This window comes from Grampus griseus (genome assembly GCF_964374135.1).
Source record: "Grampus griseus genome assembly, chromosome: 15".
Classification (NCBI taxonomy): Eukaryota; Metazoa; Chordata; class Mammalia; order Artiodactyla; family Delphinidae; genus Grampus; species Grampus griseus.
In genome coordinates, this window is record NC_139009.1 from 58,761,785 (window position 1) to 58,780,402 (window position 18,618).

At 40.4% G+C, this 18,618-nt stretch overlaps 1 protein-coding gene and 1 pseudogene across 2 annotated transcripts in view; one reads left to right on the forward strand and one right to left on the reverse strand.

Moving 5' to 3' along the window:
- Positions 1–17,395, reverse strand: part of LOC309833451 (uncharacterized protein C2orf42 homolog) — a 29,659-nt gene extending 12,264 nt beyond the window's left edge. Inside the window, exons 1-7 of the mRNA XM_082671762.1 lie at positions 17,233–17,395; positions 12,222–12,497; positions 10,578–11,412; positions 9,753–9,863; positions 7,688–7,792; positions 4,962–5,066; positions 1,918–2,025 (exon numbers count right to left, since the gene is read on the reverse strand). Coding sequence (XP_082527888.1) covers positions 1,918–2,025; positions 4,962–5,066; positions 7,688–7,792; positions 9,753–9,863; positions 10,578–11,400 — 1,252 coding nt within the window. The 5' untranslated portion in view covers positions 11,401–11,412; positions 12,222–12,497; positions 17,233–17,395. The remainder of the gene's footprint in view (positions 1–1,917; positions 2,026–4,961; positions 5,067–7,687; positions 7,793–9,752; positions 9,864–10,577; positions 11,413–12,221; positions 12,498–17,232) is intronic.
- LOC309834026 (small ubiquitin-related modifier 1-like) lies at positions 14,979–15,850 on the forward strand (annotated as a pseudogene). The gene has a single exon. The product of its transcript is annotated as a small ubiquitin-related modifier 1-like (transcript).
- Positions 17,396–18,618: the final 1,223 nt, after the last annotated feature.

Here is an 18,618-nt window from a genome sequence, read left to right on the forward strand (position 1 = left end):
GAAGGAACTTTTTGGCCAACCCAATATATATATTTTTTGGCTGTGCCGCGCAGCCTGAGGGATCTTAGTTACCCCACCAGGGATCGAACCTAGCCCCGGCAGTGAAAGTGCTGAGTCCTAACCAATGGACCGCCAGGGAATTCCCTAAAAAAGGAATTCTAAAAGCAAATCTATGATAGAGTTTTGGCAGAAATGTGATGAATCAAATGATAAGGATTTCTGCTATAAAAAGTCTCTGATGCTTCTTTTGAGATACTACTGATTTTTGACATCTTGGCAACTTGTTTGTTTGGTAAGTCTACACACAGAGGACTCTATTATAAAACAGCCTCTTCCAACTTTAGATAAGTCAGAGGTCAAATCATAGTCCTTAAAATAACTACATAGAGTTTAAGCCTGCTCACGTGGTTGCCAATCTATTGCCCTGCCTCCCAGATTATAAAGGGGTTCCACTGAAGGACCCAAAAAGATCTAAGCAATGGGTTAAAATTAATGTATTAGGCCTAAAATGGTTTGTTTTTGTTTTTGTTTTGGCTGCACTACTCAGCATGCAGGATCTTAGTTCCCCGACCAGGGATCGAACCCATGCCCCTTCAGTGGAAGTGTGGAGTCCTAACCACTGGACTGCTAGGAAATTCCAGGCCTAAAGTTTAACCTGGAAGCATCAACACTGTCTCAAGGGACTTCCTTGGTGGCACAGTGGTTAAGAATCCACCTGCCAACGCAGGGGATACGGGTTCGAACCCTAGTCCGGGAAGATCTCACATGCTGCGGAGCAACCAAGCCCGTGCACCACAACTACTGAACCTGTGCTCTAGACCCTGTGAGCCACAACTATTGAGCCCACGTGTCACAACTAATGAAGCCCACGCGCCTAGGGCCCATGCTCGGCAACAAGAGAAGCCACCAGGCCCTGCTCGCCACAACTAGAGAAAGCCCGTGTGCAGCAACGAAGACCCAACATAGTCCAAAAAATAAATAAATAAATAAATAAATTTATTTAAAAAAAAATTCTGTCTCAAAAGTCAGATAGATAAGATAAGGTGTAAAGACAGAGATTTTTATGGCCCTAAACAGAGAGAGTCACAGCTTATATTATTAAAAGACACAATTAAACATCAGTCCTGGGAATTCCCTGGAGGTTCCGTGGTTAGGTCTCTGAGCTTCCACTGCAGGGGCACAGCTTCGATCCCTGGTCAAACACTAAGATCCCGCATGCTGAATGGCTCAGCCAAAAAACAAACAAACAGAAACACTTCAGTCCCTATTACATCATCAAATAACAATTTACTGAAGAAATAGCTCTGATTTCTAGCTGTAGTTACTCTTGGGCTATTTGTCCCTGAGCAATCTTTTCCTTCTCCTTTTCTCTCCCTTATTTCTTTATACTACCAAATAAGTATCTTGAGATCTCTAGTAGAAAGATATTATATAAAACCAAGAAATAAGTATCAGAATACTGTAATTATAAAATGTTCCAAGCCTGAGAATCACTCTAAAAATAAAATCTCCCTTCATCATAAATGGGGAATCATGAAAAACAAGTTTTAGTTTTTGACACATACTGTAATATGCTTCCAAGAAGCCAGCCCAAACAACAACTGGAGACTGCAATGCTTTTGTTGAAATTGGTTCATATCTAGAAAATATCCAACTTCTTGGTGGGCACCTTCATTGTGCTTCATCAGTGATTCTTTTACCAACATTGTGCTTTCGGAATCTTTCCATCAACTCTTACTCGCATAAGCATGGGGCCTTTGAAGAGTGTGATCATTATTCTAAGAGCTGATGGGCTAAGGCTTCATGCTCTGAGCCTGTAACTAGAAGTCCTAATCATGAAAATTCCACACAATTTTTCCAAACATTATTCTCTAAGGTCAAGACATCTGTTGCTATTCTGGAGGAAAAATCCCATACCTGTGGTAGAGTTGGGAAGCCGTTTTTTTGCACTTCCTATGGATATTCTCTGTTGCAGGGCATCAAAAAAGGACTGAGGAATGTGGAACACCAGTGGCTCTGGTTTGCCTATAGGAAATAAGAAGAAGCTCATTTAAAGAAACTCAGTGGGCTTTCTGGTGTGTAGGGGAAGGTGGAAGAAATGGAATTGATGGGTAGTAATAACTAAAGATACCACTGAGATTTCTTTTTTTTTTTTTTTTTTTGCGGTACGCGGGCCTCTCACTGTTGTGGCCTCTCCCGTTGCGCAGCACAGGCTCCAGACGCACAGGCTCAGCGGCCATGGCTCACGGGCCCAGCCGCTCTGCGGCATGTGGGATCCTCCCGGACCAGGGCACGAACCCGCGTCCCCTGCATCGGCAGGCGGACTCTCAACCACTGCGCCACCAGGGAAGCCCTGAGATTTTTTTATACAGAGGCAAAAAGAAGGTTTTGATTGACCTTTATGAGTCAAGCACTGTCGCCTGCCCTACTCTTGATCCCTTGTAATTATAACAAATACAGCACACTCTTGTCATCTACCAAAGATAACTTTTCAAATCCCTAATTTTGTAAACACTGCCACAGCACAGACTTCTCCCTTTAAAGAGGACATGAAATGAGATGAGAACATTGAGGCTGAGATGAGAAGGTAAACTTGATTCACTGCTGCTCACTATCCCAGGCACCTGCTGTTTGCATTCATTTTCTCAGATGGTCAGGACTGCCAATGCCAGAGACTGCAAAGTTAGGACACTTTATCCAATAAGCATCAGTCTCCTCTCTGATGTGAAGACAGGCAAACTGTTTGAAAATACGTAACAAATCTCTTTTAAAAAGTTGCAAGACACTAGGTCAACAGAAAGAGTGTTCAGGGGAGAGGGTGAAAGAGTTCAGTTTTCCTTAAAAACTCTGCCCAAGAAGCAAGCTCCAACAGAGGGAAAACATCCAGAACCACATGGCTTAACATGTAACTTCCACCTGCGTGTAGAAGGTGTAGTTCTTAAAGACAGTTCACCTGCCTTTCTGAAATAAAGATCAAGCCAAGAAAAATGAAAATGAAAGGCTTTCTAGAATTCCATATTAAGGTTTTACATTCTATCAATTGATTTTACCTACTTAATTGAATGCAGAATGCCAATGACAAAACTGTCACTGCTTTTGAGCCACTAAATTTTTTTTTTTTAATTTTTATTTATTTAATTTTGACTGCATCGGGTCTTAGTTGCGGTGCGCGGGCTCTTCATTGTGGTGTGCAGGCTTCTCTCTAGTGGTGACGTGTGGGTTTTCTCTCTCTAGTTGTGGCTCATGGGTTCCAGAGAGCGTGGGATCTGTAGTTGTGGCGCCTGGGATCCAGAGCGTGTGGGCTCTCTAGTTGAGGGGCTCGGGCCTTAGTTGCCTCACGGCATGTGGGTTCTTAGTTCCCCGACCAGGGATCGAACCAGCATCCCCTGCATTGGAAGGCAGATTCTTTACCACTGGACTACCAGGGAAGTCCCAAGCCACTAAAATATTAATATCGGGGCAGTTTAGAGAAGTCACTACAGAAAGGTTTTTAAAATCTTTCATCTTGAAATTATATTATGGGCTATCTGCAGAGATCATTACAACTCTAAAACTGCTAACTTACCACAACTCAGCTGATGGGATGCTAGGGTTTAGGTAAATTAATCTTGAAAAGCCCTTGTAAAAGACACAGGATCACAGTCCAGGAGAGAGCTGATGGTGACTTTGACAAAGGTGGTGGTAATGGAGATGGTGAGAGGGGGTGTTACAAGGAATGGGATGAAAAAGGACGATAGCTTACATTATTGTCAATGTTCTATTTTAAGTTCTGGGAAGTGGGTTAGTAGGTATTTATTATTTTATTTAAAACAATATATAAATAAATTTTGAAAAGAAAAGAAAAACATAGACTTTCTCTTTAACCTTCCCTAGCTTATTTTGTTTTTCTAAAAAGTAACTTCTGAAGTTTTATTTATTCTGAATTAATATAAATAAAACTAAGCATGTATTTCAACACCTCCATGCTTGTCCCTTTCTTCACCATGAAGCCACAACTGATCTAATCCTTCAAAACTCACGTCCTCCTCCTGAGTGTCTGCTGTTGGGCTGCTACTCAGTTTGGGGTGCTTTATTTTTAAAATGACATTCATAAACTTCAACATGTTCAGCAAAGAACATCAAAATGATGTGAGGTTTGTAAATACGCCACGAGGAGTGTTTGAAGACCTGAGATGTATCACTTGGAAAACAGAAGGCCTGTCAGGCAGAGCAAAGGGTGTGTGCAGGGGCAGGGACTGTTATTTGAAAACAGGAACAGACTTATTCCGTGTGACTGGAGCACAGAACTAGAACCAACAGGAAGTATTATCAGCAAACATTTCCACTTAGTATGAGGAAGAACTTCCTCACAGTTCTCACTGTCTAACAATGTCATGAGCTGCCTCCAAAAGCAGTGAGCTGCTCATCACTGCACAAAGCCTGGAAAACCACCCATCAGGGATGCTTTTAAGGCAATGGGCAAGGCTTGGGTGGATGGTCCACCTCTGAAACTGCTGAGGTTCTATGAGGCTATCACGATCAACCCAAATCCAGCTTGTGTTCTCCAATCTTCCGTAGCATGTCTGTGTAATTTTATATGACTGTCTTAGTCTCACAGGCTTAGATTTTTTCTAAACTATTTCCTCCCTTGCTTTAAGTTTGAGGATTAGAATGATCTTCTAAGGCTTTGGTATCTCCCTTACCAAATACACACCCATGCATACCCCAAGACCAAGGCTCTCTACCTTTACTTATTATTTGCTGTGGCTTTTCTCTTCCACCTCTAAATTCATTTTGCTGTTCCTGCATTTTGATTATGTGATTATTCCTTTATTTCATTTCGATTTCTACTCTCTTGCGGCCCAGTGCACTCTAGACTAAAGCCCAATTACTTTTTCTATCAAAACAGAGTAGAACTATAACGCAATTACTTTAATTTCTCCGACTTTCAGCAATAGCCCAGTTGGATGACCAATACTTACCATCAAACTGATAGTGCATGGTTTGATGGATGCGTTCTGTGACACTGGCCAGCCAGTCTTGGAAGGATAAGGTCACTTGTGCCTCATCTAACAGCTGACTACAGCCTAGGGAAAAACAAAACAAAACTCTTCATTAACGTTTTTCTTACAGAACTTAACAGTTAATTGAAGTTTGAAAAAGCTAAGGAGTTTATACATAAAAGAGGAACAAGCTGAAATTCAAAGAAAGTAGATACAATAAGTGAAATGGAATATCGCAGGATTCTTTTAAAGAATCCAACTAGAAAAAAAAAGGAATAGAAAGCTCTGAGAGACTAATGGGTTTAAGATTATTAACCACAAAAAATTTGCAGCCTTTCACATCAATCTGCAAATTGAAGAATGGCCTTGTATAATGGCTGTTTTAGAGCCATTAATTGGCCCTATTCCTGATGAATATGTCTATATACCCAATGACCTACCATTCTATTCTATTTCTTCTCCTGAAATGTTTTCATATGACTGAAGTATATATCCGCTTTTATTATTATTTTTTTAAAAATAAATTTATTTATTTTATTTTTGGCTGCGTTGGGTCTTTGTTGTGGTGCGTGGGCTTCTCATTGCGGGGGCCTCTCTTGTTGCGGAGCACAGGCGCTAGGCGCACAGGCTTTAGTAGTTATGGCTCGCAGGCTCTAGAGCGCAGCCTCAATAGTTGTGGCATATAAGCTTAGTTGCTCCGCGGCATGTGGGATCTTCCCAGACCAGGGCTCAAACCCGTGTCCCCTGCATTGGCAGGTGGATTCTTATCTACTGTGCCACCAGGGAAGCCCTATCCCTTTTTACGAAGAGCTAATGATGCCAAAACTACTATTCATTTAAGTTACAATTCTAACTGTCTGTAAATAAATGCATATAGTGCTAATTTGGATTAAAAGCTATTTTCTTTTTTCTTTGCACCAAAGTGATAAAAATTTGTTTAAAATCTTCTACCAGATACTTTTTTTTTTTTTTGCGGTATGCGGGCCTCTCACTGTTGTGGCCTCTCCCGCTGAGGAGCACAGGCTCCGGACGCACGGGCTCAGCGGCCATGGCTCACGGGCCCAGCTGCTCTGCGGCATGTGGGACCCTCCTGAACCGGGGCACGAATCCGCGTCCTCTGCATCGGCAGGCAGACTCTCAACCACTGCGCCACCACGGAAGCCCTACCAGATACTTTTGATTTGTTTACTTCCTGACCTTCCAAAAACATTTATTCTTGAACTGTGTAAGTTCTTAATTAATTAATTAAGATTTGGTCTTGTATTGTTTGCTATTTATGTATCGGTCTTGTCTTCAAAACCAGAGTATGAGGGCAGGGATAATGTCTAATTTTTAATCACCCAGCCATATTATATGAAAGTTAAGAAAATGTCGACCCCCAAACATACAAGCTTAACTATTCTGAGTAGAAAATTGACATATATAAATTTATAAGTTATATTCAAATTAAGTCATTCTGTCTCTTAAATGTTACTGCTTTTAGGTGTTTTCAAAGTTCACTAACTTTGGAGAACAGACTATATTTGTCTTTCTCAACAAATATTTATCAGTATAATCGTAAGATATGTTTCTTCTTCAATTTGGAACCCCTATACCAAATTGCATATGCGTAATCAGCAACAAAAGGAAAATATTTTACAAAATACGTGCTGCCAAAATATGTCAGTAATTTTTGTTGCATTTGTTATTTAAAGACAATTTGGGGCGGGGGGGGGCTTCCCTTGTGGCGCAGTGGTTAAGAATCCGCCTGCCAATGCAGGAGACACAGGTTCCAGCCCGGGTCCGGGAAGAGCCCACATGCCGCGGAGCAGCTAAGCCCGTGCACCACAACTCCTGAAGCCCGTGCGCCTAGAGCCTGTGCTCTGCAACAAGAGAAGCCACCGCAATGAGAAGCTCGCGCACCAAAATGAAGAGTAGCCCCGCTCGCCGCAACTAGGGAAAGCCTGTGTGCAGCAACGAAGACCTAATACAGCCAAAAAAATTTTTTTAAAAAATTAAAAAATTGGGGGACTTCCCTGGTGGTCCAGTGGTAAAGAAATCACCTTACAATGGAGCAGACGCAGGTTTGGTCCCTGGTTGGGGAACTAAGATACCCCATGCCACGGGGCAACTAAGACCAGGTGCCACAACTACTGACTTCGCGAGCGTCAACTAGGGAGCCCGTGCGCCGCAAACTACAGAGCCCATGCATTCTAGAACCTACATGCCACAACTACAGAGCCCACGCGCCCTGGAGCCTGTGCGCCACAGATAGAGAGAAGCCTGCACACCACAACGAAGAGCCCGCGCGCTGCCACGAAAGATCCACACACCTCAACGAAGATCCCAGGTGCCGCAACTAAGGCCCGATGCAGCCAAAAATAAATAAAATAAGTAAATCTTTAAAAAAAAAAGACAATTTGGTTTTGAGACTGATTTGAGACCAGTGGGACTGACAGCACAGATCTTGGCCTCAGTGCCTGCTAGTATTTATCTAGGGGGACAATATGCAGCATTTCTTTTGATTATATTGCTTTGGGCATCATTTTTTTTTTTTTTTTTTGCCACTCTGCTCAGCCTGTGGGATCTGACCAGGGATCCAACCCATGTCCCTTGCATTGGTAGCGCAGAGTCTTAACCACTGGACCACCAGGGAAGTCCCCTCTTTGGGCTTCTTCAGGATGATTTTCCAACTCTTTAGCCTATCCTGGGGAAGAGAAACTTACCCTGCCTTTTTAATGAAGAAGCAACCACAGGCTTTTTCAGGCCACTTTTCCTTAGATTACTGCTCACTGCATCTTGAGGCAGCAGTGAACTGTTCGTCTGTGCACCTAAACCACAAATCATTATAGTGTTTAATAAAATGTCTGCAGAATATAAATCGATTCAATATTAATTTCTGAAGTCTAAAACATATAAAAAGTCTTTGCTAATTTCTAAGTTAGCTTCAGATTCTAGAAAGAATTAGCATTAGCCTTTATACATAACATTTTAAATGTCTCACACTCTTTACAGGAAGTTGGTGGGGGGACTAGAAGTGAAAGGAAGAAAAAACTTCACCCTTTGTTCCCACCTTTCAGACAATCACTATTAATTTTCTGGTGAACTACTGTCCATTTTCTTGTTTGTAAATAGTTTATTTTGCTGGTTTTGTGCTTTAAGTAGCTCTAAATATACTGGGATTGTCAGATTTAGCAAAAAAAAATTTTTTTGAACTTGAAACAAACAAATAATTTTTTAGTATAAATATGTTGCAAAGATTGCATGGGAAGTACTGATACCAAAAAATTATTCACTGTTTATCTGAAATTCAAATTGAACTGGGCATTATGTACTCTATCTGGCTACCCGAGTGAGCTAACATTTCTCCAAACTCTTCAGAGTCCTTTTTCATGGCTGCCTGGTATTCTATCAAGTGGTTTATCACGGGTCATTTAACTATCCCCAGTGGCTGGCCCTTAGTTGTTTCTAATTTTTCAATATTATAAATAACTACACAATAGGCATCTCTGGACAAAATGCTTTTCCTGTACAAAGGATTATTTCCTTAAAAAAAGATTATTTAGAAGTGGGATTACTGAGTTAGAGGGTAAAAAAAATTTTTTTTTAATTTCAAATTTTCCTGGGAAAGACCCATAATCAAACATTTAACCATGATCTCTGCTCTTTATTGCTGCCAGAATTACCCCTCAAAAACACAGAAATAACCACGTCGCTTCGTTTCTCCATCTTTCTCCAGCTTCCCAGCACCTGAACGCCTGTGCCTGACCATCTGACCCACCTGCAGCAATACTCCCTCTATGGGTAGGAACATTTTGTAAGGTTCTTAACAGATACTACAAATGATTAAAGCAACTTACACTACACTAGCCATGCTGAAGAACACCGATTTTACCTTTGCCTGTGGTCTCATCGCTTAAATATCTTTGCTGATTTGGTATCCCAAAGTATCTTGTTTTAACTCTGCATTTATAAAATGCTTGCATTTCTCTCTTCACTAGTATATTTGGAGTTTGGTCCTCAGGTGCGGACTGGTAATGTTTTCCTTTTGTTTACAGCCTAGGTCGTTTTTAAAAATTATTTTTTAAAAGATTTATTTATTTGGTTGCGCTGGGTCTTAGTTGTGGCATGTGGGATCTTCGTCGCCACGTGTGGGATCTTTAGCTGTGGCATGCTAATTCTTAGTTGAGGCATGTGGGATCTAGTTCCCTGACCAGGGATCGAACTCAGGGCCCCTGCATTGAGAGCGTGGAGGCTTAGCCACTGGACCACCAGAGAAGTCCCTAGAGCCTAGGTCTTTTAACACTTACCGACTAGGACACGTCAGCATTTTCATACTGATTTATATGAGTCTTTAACTGACACTGATATATTTGAATTTAAAAAGAAAAAAGATACATATATGGAGCGACCTGCTGAAGATGCAGATAACAAACTATATTGCTAAACTATCGTGGAAAATATAATTAACCATTGTCACAAATTTAAAAAAATATATCTATTGATGAAAATTTCATAACACTGTCCTAAGGCAGAGTAAGGTGTAAGACTAGTCTGATTGATTAAGGGATGAGCAAACTAAAAGTGGAGTTTGGTCAGATCTTATACTTGGCCAGTAGAACCGACTCTTAGCTTCACTTGAGAAAGAATCATCAAGGGAGAGTAAAACTTTTTTCAGGAAACAACAACATTATTTCTTATACTTGCTGAGATTCAGTGAAACACATAAAACGCAGCAAAACCACCTCTAAAGGTAACACCACCAAACAAACAAACCAAACAGCTTCTCACCAGATACTTCCTCCTTCTTCCTCTTCTTTGGCTTAGAGGCAGAAGACTCACAAGCTGATACTGTTGGTTCTGAGTGGCAACCTAGCTGGGGCACAATAACCTCCTTTAGACCTAAAATATAAGAAAATATCTGAATTATTAATACTACCCAAGAGTAAGTATGGGTCCCTATCTAGAGAAAATTAATTTCTAAAAATCCAAATCCCCAAAACAAATTATAGAGTGACTGTCTGCTTTAAAATCAGTTCCTTTAAAGAACTCTCCCAAACATATGTTTTTGTTCATAGACCATTAATACGATAAAAGGCTCTACAGAGAAATGTAAAACTAAAAAGTTGGGAGCTGCTGCCAACTAAAGATCGTTCAGAAATGAAAACGAAAAGCATCTACAAGATAAAAATGTTAAAAACATAAGATGATGTAGAAACATTTAAAGATCTTTTGAGCAAGGTACTAGTTTTCCCCATCTTCAAAGATAAGAAACAAGCAAGCAAGACAAAATAAAAGGGATTTTGTTTGTTTTTTCTTTGTTTTTACTAACATGGGGCATCTGTGGAGTAAAAAAATCAAAGCAAAGCTAACTTTGCTAGATTCATTGTTTCAATGAAAATGCACAAGTAGTCTCTTGATCATTAATTTCAACTAACCAACCAACCAAACTTTATGCAAGTATGCTCACTGGGATTAAAAGAAGGAATGCTTTTCATTTGATTTATCTAGCAACTGCTTCTGAAGGTTGCTAGGACAATCTCCAAATGCCACCAGTGGGACACTTTCATTGCCATTTTAGAAAAACAGAGTAACTGTGTCAACGACACCACCTACCGCTGGAATCAAAATTTAGGAAGTCTGAGAATTCCTGAGCCAATGTCTCGTCACTGGCAAAGGCACAGATGCAAGCAAAGAAATGAATGCATCTCTGGACCGCCTCATCCTTGGAGGCATTCGACTTCTGTGATTTCAGAGTCTGGCAGGAGCAGAAGAAACGGCGCTCGGGCAAGCTTTTGGCACTGATTTTCTGCACAAACGATGTATGCAAATACCCCAAACTATGCTTCTGGCTTGCCTTGCATTTCACCACCAAAATGTTTTTAGTAATCCTCTGTACAAGGGGACCTGTGGGTTCCGTGGCCAACTGCCAGATGGTTTGCTTGGTTTCTGGGGAGGCCTGCACTGCATTCAGGACCGAGCTCTTTAGCGTCAGAGGGGTGGCCTCTGCCTGGCAGTTCACAGCCAGCTTGATGTGCTGGCACTGGTTTTCCACAACACCCTGGGTGGCAGCTTTCAAGCATGCGGGGACGTAACACCGTCCAGAGCTCAGCTGAGTGATCAGCGTCCCATCCACTGTCTGGATGGTCGTCTCTGAAACACCTAGCTCCACAAAGCATCGGTAATCAGGGCCCCGGTCTCTTTGCCGCACCGAGTAGACTTGCAGATCAGAGCCTGTTATGATTTTGACAGCTTCAACACTAGGCTGCTTCCGTGCGCCATACCGGAATATGGTTCCACATGTCTTGTTCTTACAGCTCAGTCCCCGGGTTCCATTGTATGTGCCACAGCGGGGACACTTCCTGATTCCCCTCAATGTGGCCTTCCCCAAGTCAGATAAGAAAGCTGGGACCTTTGTCCTTAGAGAGTTTGGTTCCATTTTTCACAGGTCCTAGAAAAGGCAATAAGCCCATCAGCATGAGTATACATGCACACACACACATGAAGTTAAAATCACTTATGATATTTAGTATACAAAGTAAAATGTAAGAAGCTATCCACTATTCTCAAATTGTACCCTCAAAGAGAACATCCACTTAAACCCTCAAGCAAAATAAAAATGGGAGGAGATACGGGGATATATGTATATGTATAGCTGATACACTCTGTTATAAAAGCAGAAACTAACACACCATTGTAAAGCAATTATACTCCAATAAAGTTGTTTAAAAAAAAAAAAGTGGAGGAAACTTTGCCTTTCACATTTCACATCGCTCTCTCTCTCTCTCTACATATATATATATATATATATATATATATATATATATATATATATATAATTTTTTGGGGGGAGGCCACATCTCATGGCATGTGGAACTTTCCTGACCAGGGATCGAACTTGCGCTGCCCCTGCAGTGGAAGCACGGAGTCTTAACCACTGGACCACCAGGGAAGCCCTCTCTCTCTATTTTTTAAGTCCTAATGTAATAACTGAAGCATTTTTCTAGATTCAGTCCTGTTCTATACAACAACCTAGATTAGTTAACCTACATCTTTTTTTTTTTTTTTTGGCCACGCCACGTGTCTTGCGGGGATCCTCAGCGGTGAAAGCGCAGAGTCCTAACCACTGGACCACCAGGGAATTCCCTAGTTAACCTAATCTTTACATGCACAGATGTTTGACTTGAGCAAAGACTGGAGAATGGGAAAGATGAGTTCTTTCCCTTCCACCATTCCCCACAAAACCCGGCCCAATCCTACCTCTATCAGTTGCCCGAGCATCCAGAAAAAGTGTGAGCTGAATTCATAAGACCTAAAAGGTGTTTCATTAGTTTGTGATGATCATATAGGACAGACGAAGACATAATCATGTGCATGGTAAATGACACTGCTTAACTCAGTCTTCTGAAGTTTGAGCTCTGTGTTGTAACAGTGCAGACATTCTGCCTTCTCCTTCTCAACCAGCCAATGGCAAAGCTCATGTCCAATGTTCCACAGTCAAAGATTCTCACTGCCCTAAGTGGAGACCTTGGCAGTCTATAAGTAAAACAGGAAAAAAATATTAAAGTTATACAAAGACAGGATGATTCTTTCCTCCCAGAAAAGGAATCTAAGTCTTTCAAGAATACTTGAGAAATATTTGATAGAAATTGTTATAGTTGCTTTATACTTTGAATCGCAAGAAGGTAAAACAGTGTTAATGTCATTACACAGGGAGTTGTCAAGAACACCTAGAGCCATGGTATATAATTGGTTGAACACTCATCCTTCCTAATAGTAATGCACTGCATTTTTAGAGTACTTTATGCTTTTCAAAGTGATTTCACATTCATTATTTCATTTGAATCTCGCCATATTAGTATCTTATTTGAGCCAAACAATTGCTCTTCAGATGAAAATCAAAAAGTTAAGTAACTTGCCTGAGGCCACCCAGCAAAATCAGCAATGTGGTTCCTACTAACCCAGTGTCTGCTAAAAAGAGTGCGAATCTGTTTTTGATTTCCCCCAATATTACGAAAATTTTCAAACATATAAAAAAATTGAATTATACAACCTTCATATACCCACCCACTAGATTCTACAATTAACATTTTACTATATTTGCTTTATTACATACCTATCCAACCCTTTCTCCATCTATCAATCCCTTTCATATTTTAATGCCTTTCAAAGTAAGTTACAGGTATCAGAACGACATGCATATTATTAACTAAAGTTTAATAGTTTTAATGCTTTTTAGAAAGGTAAATCTGCTTGTGATTTTGAAGTAGGGAAAAGCTTTGCTTTTCCTCCCTGACCCCAAAGAATGGTCTTTTTTTTTTTTTTTTCCGCTGCGTTGGGTCTTCGTTGCTGCACGCGAGCTTTCTCTAGTTGCGGAGAGTGGGGGCTACTCATCGTTGTGATGCGCGGGCTTCGCATGGCGGTGGCTTCTCTCGTTGCGGAGCATGGGCTCTAGGCGTGTGGGCTTCAGTAGTTGCAGCACGCGGGCTCAGCAGCGGTGGTGCACGGGCTTAGTTGCTCCGCGGCATGTGGGATCTTCCCGGACCCGGGCTCGAACTTGCATTGGCAGGCGGATTCCATTCATTCATTCATTCATTCATTTATTCATTTACCTATGGCTGCGTTGGGTCTTCGTTGCTGCGCACGGGCTTTCTCTGGTTGCGGTGAGCGGGCGCTACTCTCCGTTGCGGCGTGTAGGTTTCTCATTGTGGTGGCTTCTCTTGCTGGGGACATGGGTTCGTGCCCCGGTCCGTGAGGATCCCACGTGCCGCGGAGCGGCTGGGCCCGTGAGCCATGGCCGCTGAGCCTGCGCGTCCGGAGCCTGTGCTCCGCAACGGGAGAGGCCAAAACACTGAGGCCGCGTACCGCAAAAAAACCCACAACAAAACCCTTGTCCCCTGCATTGGCAGGCAGATTCTTAACCACTGCGCCACCAGGGAAGTCCCAAGAATGGTCTTGATAAAAGACTCTCCCTTCACGTCTTCTATAGTCCACTGATTAACTAACTGGAAAGTACAAATAAAAAAAGCCTAAGAAGGCCCACCTTCTCATTGGCTATGAACTAATCCCCCAACTGTAATATCTGCTGAGTGAATAAAGCTTTGTGAAATACGATTTACAGCAGGGTTCTGCACCGTGGCACTACAGACATGTAGGGCTGGGTAACTCTTTGTTGCAGGGGGCTATCCTATGCATCACAGGATGTTTAGTAGCATCCCGGGTCTCCACCACCAGATGCCAGTAGCAGTCAACACACTTTCCCCAAGTTGTAAAAAAACAAAAATGTCTCCAAATATTGCTAAATGTCCTCCTGGGGGCAAAATCACCTGTTAAAAACCACTGACCTAGAGACATTAGCCTGTTTACACAGCATTTCCTTCTTAGGTCAATAAACTTCTTTGATAGGTACTGTCACTCAGCCAAACATGAGTTCTTAGAAGAAAATGCTGTTCCAAAGTCAATTATCTCTGTGACCAAGTCTTTTAACTTCTGAGCTTCAGATTGTTTTATATATAAATCAATTTTTTAAAACCCTTTTTATTTTTAATATTTATTTTATTTTGGCCGAGTCGGGTCTTTGTCGTGGCACATGGGATCTTCGTTGTGGCATGTGGGATCTTTCGTTGCGGCACACGGGCTTCTCTCTCGTTACGGCGTTTTCTCTTTTCAAGTTGTGGCGCGGGCTCCAGAGTGCACGGGCTCTGTAGTTTGCGGCACAGCAGGCTCTCTAGTTGAGGCACACGAGTGCAGTAGTTGTGGCGCGTGGGCTTAGTTGCCCTGTGGCATGTGGGATCTTAGTTCACCGACCAGGGATTGAAGCCACGTCCCCTGCATTGTAAGGCAGATTCTTTACCACTGGACTACGAGGGAAGTCCATATAATTCAATTTTAAAATTACACTGATGATGATGATGTCATATTATCATTAAAGTGTAAAAACAGAACAACTTTGCTCATTAAGGGAGGAATTATTTGCCAGTTATAGTTTATTTTGTAAATAAATCATGTAGAGCCGCTGTGTTGTGCTGTGGGGAAGGGAGACGGATTTGTAGACCCCAGAGCGAGGTTCTGCCTACCCGAGGCCGCTGCTGTGCGGAGACCCCAGGGGAAACCACAGTCACCATGTCTAACCAGGAGGCAAAACCTTCAACTGAGGACTTGGGGGATAAGAAGGAAGGAGAATATATTAAACTCAAAGTCATCAGACAGGATAGCTGTGAGATTCACTTCAAAGTGAAAATGACAACACATCTCAAGAAACTCAAAGAATCATACTGTCAAAGACAGGGAGTTCCCATGAATTCACTCAGGTTTCTCTTTGAATTGCTGATAATAACACTCCAAAAGAACTGGGAATGGAGGAAGAAGATGTGCTTGAAGTTTATCAGGAACAAGCAGGGGGTCGTTCAACGATTTAGATATTTTTATTTTTTTCTTTTCCCTTAATCCTTTTTATTTTTAACAATAGTTCGTTTGTAATGTGGTGTTCAAAACAGAATTGAAAACTGGCACCCCATCTCTTTAGAACATCTGGTAATTTGAATTCTAGTGCCCATTATTCGTTATTGTTTGTTTTCATTGTGCTGATTTTTGGTGATCAAACCTCAGCCCAGTTCATATCGCCCTCTCCTTTTTAAAAATTACATGTGTGCACAGAGAGCCCGCCTTTTCCAGGACTGTGCATTTACAGGCTTGTGATAAATAAGATTGACTAATGCGAGTGCTCATAATGACTTTCCAATTGGCCCTGAAGTTCTAGCATGTGATCGCTTCACTCCTGGACTGTGACTTTCCGTGGGAGATGGAAGTTTTTCAGAGAACTGAACTGTGGAAAAATGACCTTTCCTTAACTTGAAGCTACTTTTAGAATCTGAGGGTCTGGACCAAAAGAAGAGGAATAGCAGGTTGGAGTCAAGGTGGTGAAAATAATGACTAACTCCAAAGATGGCTTCACTGAAGAGAAAGCATTTTAAGATGAAAGAAAAATCTTGTCAGAAGATCCCAGAAAAGTTCTAATTTTCATTAGGAGTTAAAGTTATTCATGCAGAAGTGTATACAGCAGAGTGCTGCTCTTTTTGACTTTATTTATACTTTTTGGCCTGGGATATGGGTTTTAAATGGACATTGTACCAGCTTCATTAAAATAAATAAAGTATTTGTAAAAAAAACAACAAAAAAAATCATGTAAATCTATGATCTTTTCAAAAATGCAAATTGAAAAAAATGTTAAAAGACAAGTCATCTTACAAAATAACGGTGCAAAAGCAAACTAAAAAGCTAAAGACCCTTTTATGCCCCACTATTATCACTACCACTATCCCTACATGCCCCCCAAAATCCTCACTTTTCAAGAGTAAATACAGTTATTTGGCAGTAATACAGGCTGCCATATATCCATCAGATTATTTTCTTTATAAATAAATAAATACATATATGTATGGATGTGGGTTTTTGTTTTTATAAAAATTGAATTATATTATACTCATTGTTCTGAAGTTTGCCTTCTTAACATTTTTCCATAGATTTCTTCCCATGTCAGCACAAATGGCTTTAACACCATCTTTAGCTGCTGAACAGTAATCTGTAGTGTGAATAGACCATAGTTGAACCAGCTCTACCAGTGGGTTTTTAGTTCTAGACAATGCTGCAATGAACATCCTAAACATTGACCTCAGTACATAGATGCAAATATTTCAGTAGAAAAGATTCTGAACATTGTTTTTAGTTTTCTTAATTTATTGGGTACAGAATAAGATTTTATTGGGAGAAAAAAGTTCTACTTCTAAAAATAGTATCATCATTAAATATATCTTCTTCATCCTATCTCACTTTCTATACTCAAATACATTCCAGGCAGATAAAACATTCAACTACAAAAGATGGAACTGCTAAAGCAGTAGAACAAAAAAAAGGAGAGAATTTTTTTCTTAAAATATTTTTTAAGGATATCAGATTGAGGATGGCCTAAATGACACAAAACCCAGAATCCAGAAAATATTAAATCCAGAAATGATTAATTTTTTCCTATTTATTTCAGTGGTTTTATTTTAAACTTCTTTTTTGAGGTATATTTTACATACAATAAAATTCACCCATTTTAAGTGTATAATTCAATAATATTTATAAAATTTATAGAGTTAGGTATCCATCCCCACAATTAAGTTTTAGAACACTTCCATCACCCCAGAAAGATCCCTCTTGCCTTCTGGAGTCAATCACCATGCCCACCCTTAGGCAATCACTAATCTACTTTCTGTTGCTATAGATTTACCTTTTCTGGACACTTCATATAGATGGAATCATACGATATGTGGCCTTTTATGTCTGCCTTCTTTCATTCAACATGATGTTTTCAAGGTGCGACCACATTGTAGCATATATCAGTACTGCATTCCTTTATATTGCTGAACAGTATTCCACTGTATGGTTATATCATTTTGTTTATCCATTTACCACCTTATAGATACTTGGATTGTTTCCACTTCAGGGCTATCACGAACACTGTTGAGAACATTAACATGCAAGTCTTTGTGTAGACAAATGTCTTCATTTCTCTTGGGTAGATACCTAGAATTAGAATTACTGGGTGGTAGGGTAAGTTTACGTACAAGATTTTAAGAAACCGCCAAACTGTTTTCCAAAGTGATTGTGCCATTATACATTTACACCAGCAACACATGAGGGTTCCTTTCTCCATTTCCTGGCCAACACGTGTTACTGTCTCCTTGGTTATAGCCATTTGCCTATAGTGGGTGTGAAGTGGTATCTCACTTGGTTTTTATTGCATTTCCCTAATGAATAATGATGTTGGCAAAATTTCACGTGCTTACTTAGCCATATGTCTATCTCTTTGGGGAAATAACTATTCAAATATTTGGCCCATTTAAAAATTATGACTCATTATATTTGATTACATAAAAATGAAATTTTTCTGCATGGAAAAAGGTACCTTAAACTAAGTCCGAAGATGAAAAGAAACTAAGCAACAAAAGCAGTGCAACACTTGTATGATGAAAACTACAAACCATAATTGAAAGAAATTAAAGACCTAAAAAATGGAAAAACATCTTTTCATGTTCATGAACCAGAAGACTTGATATTGTTAAGAGGCACTATTCCTCAAATTGATCTACAGATACAATGTAATGTATCCCTATCAAAAGCCCAGATACCTTTTTTTGCAGAAATTGACAAGATGATTCTAAAATTCATAGGGAAATGCAAGGGACCTGGAAGAGCCAGAACAATCTTGAGAAAGAACAAAGTAGAAGGAGTTACACTTCCTGATTTCAAAATTTACTACAGAGCAAATTAAGACAATGTGGACAGAGAAGGACAAATACTGTATTACATCACTTATATGTAGGACCTAAAAAAGCCAAACTCATAGAAGCAGAATAGAATGGTAGTTGCCAGGGGACTAGGGGATTGGAGAAATGGGGAGATGTTAGTGAAAGGGTACAAACTCTTCTAGTTATAAGATGAATAAGTTCTGGGGATCTAATATACAGCATAGTTATTATAGTTAGCAATACTGCATTTATACTTGAAAGTTGCTAAGAGTAGATCTTACATGTTCTTACCACAAACAAGAAATGGTAATTATGTGATGTGATGGAAGCGTTAGTTAATGCTATGGTGGTAATCATTTTGCAAT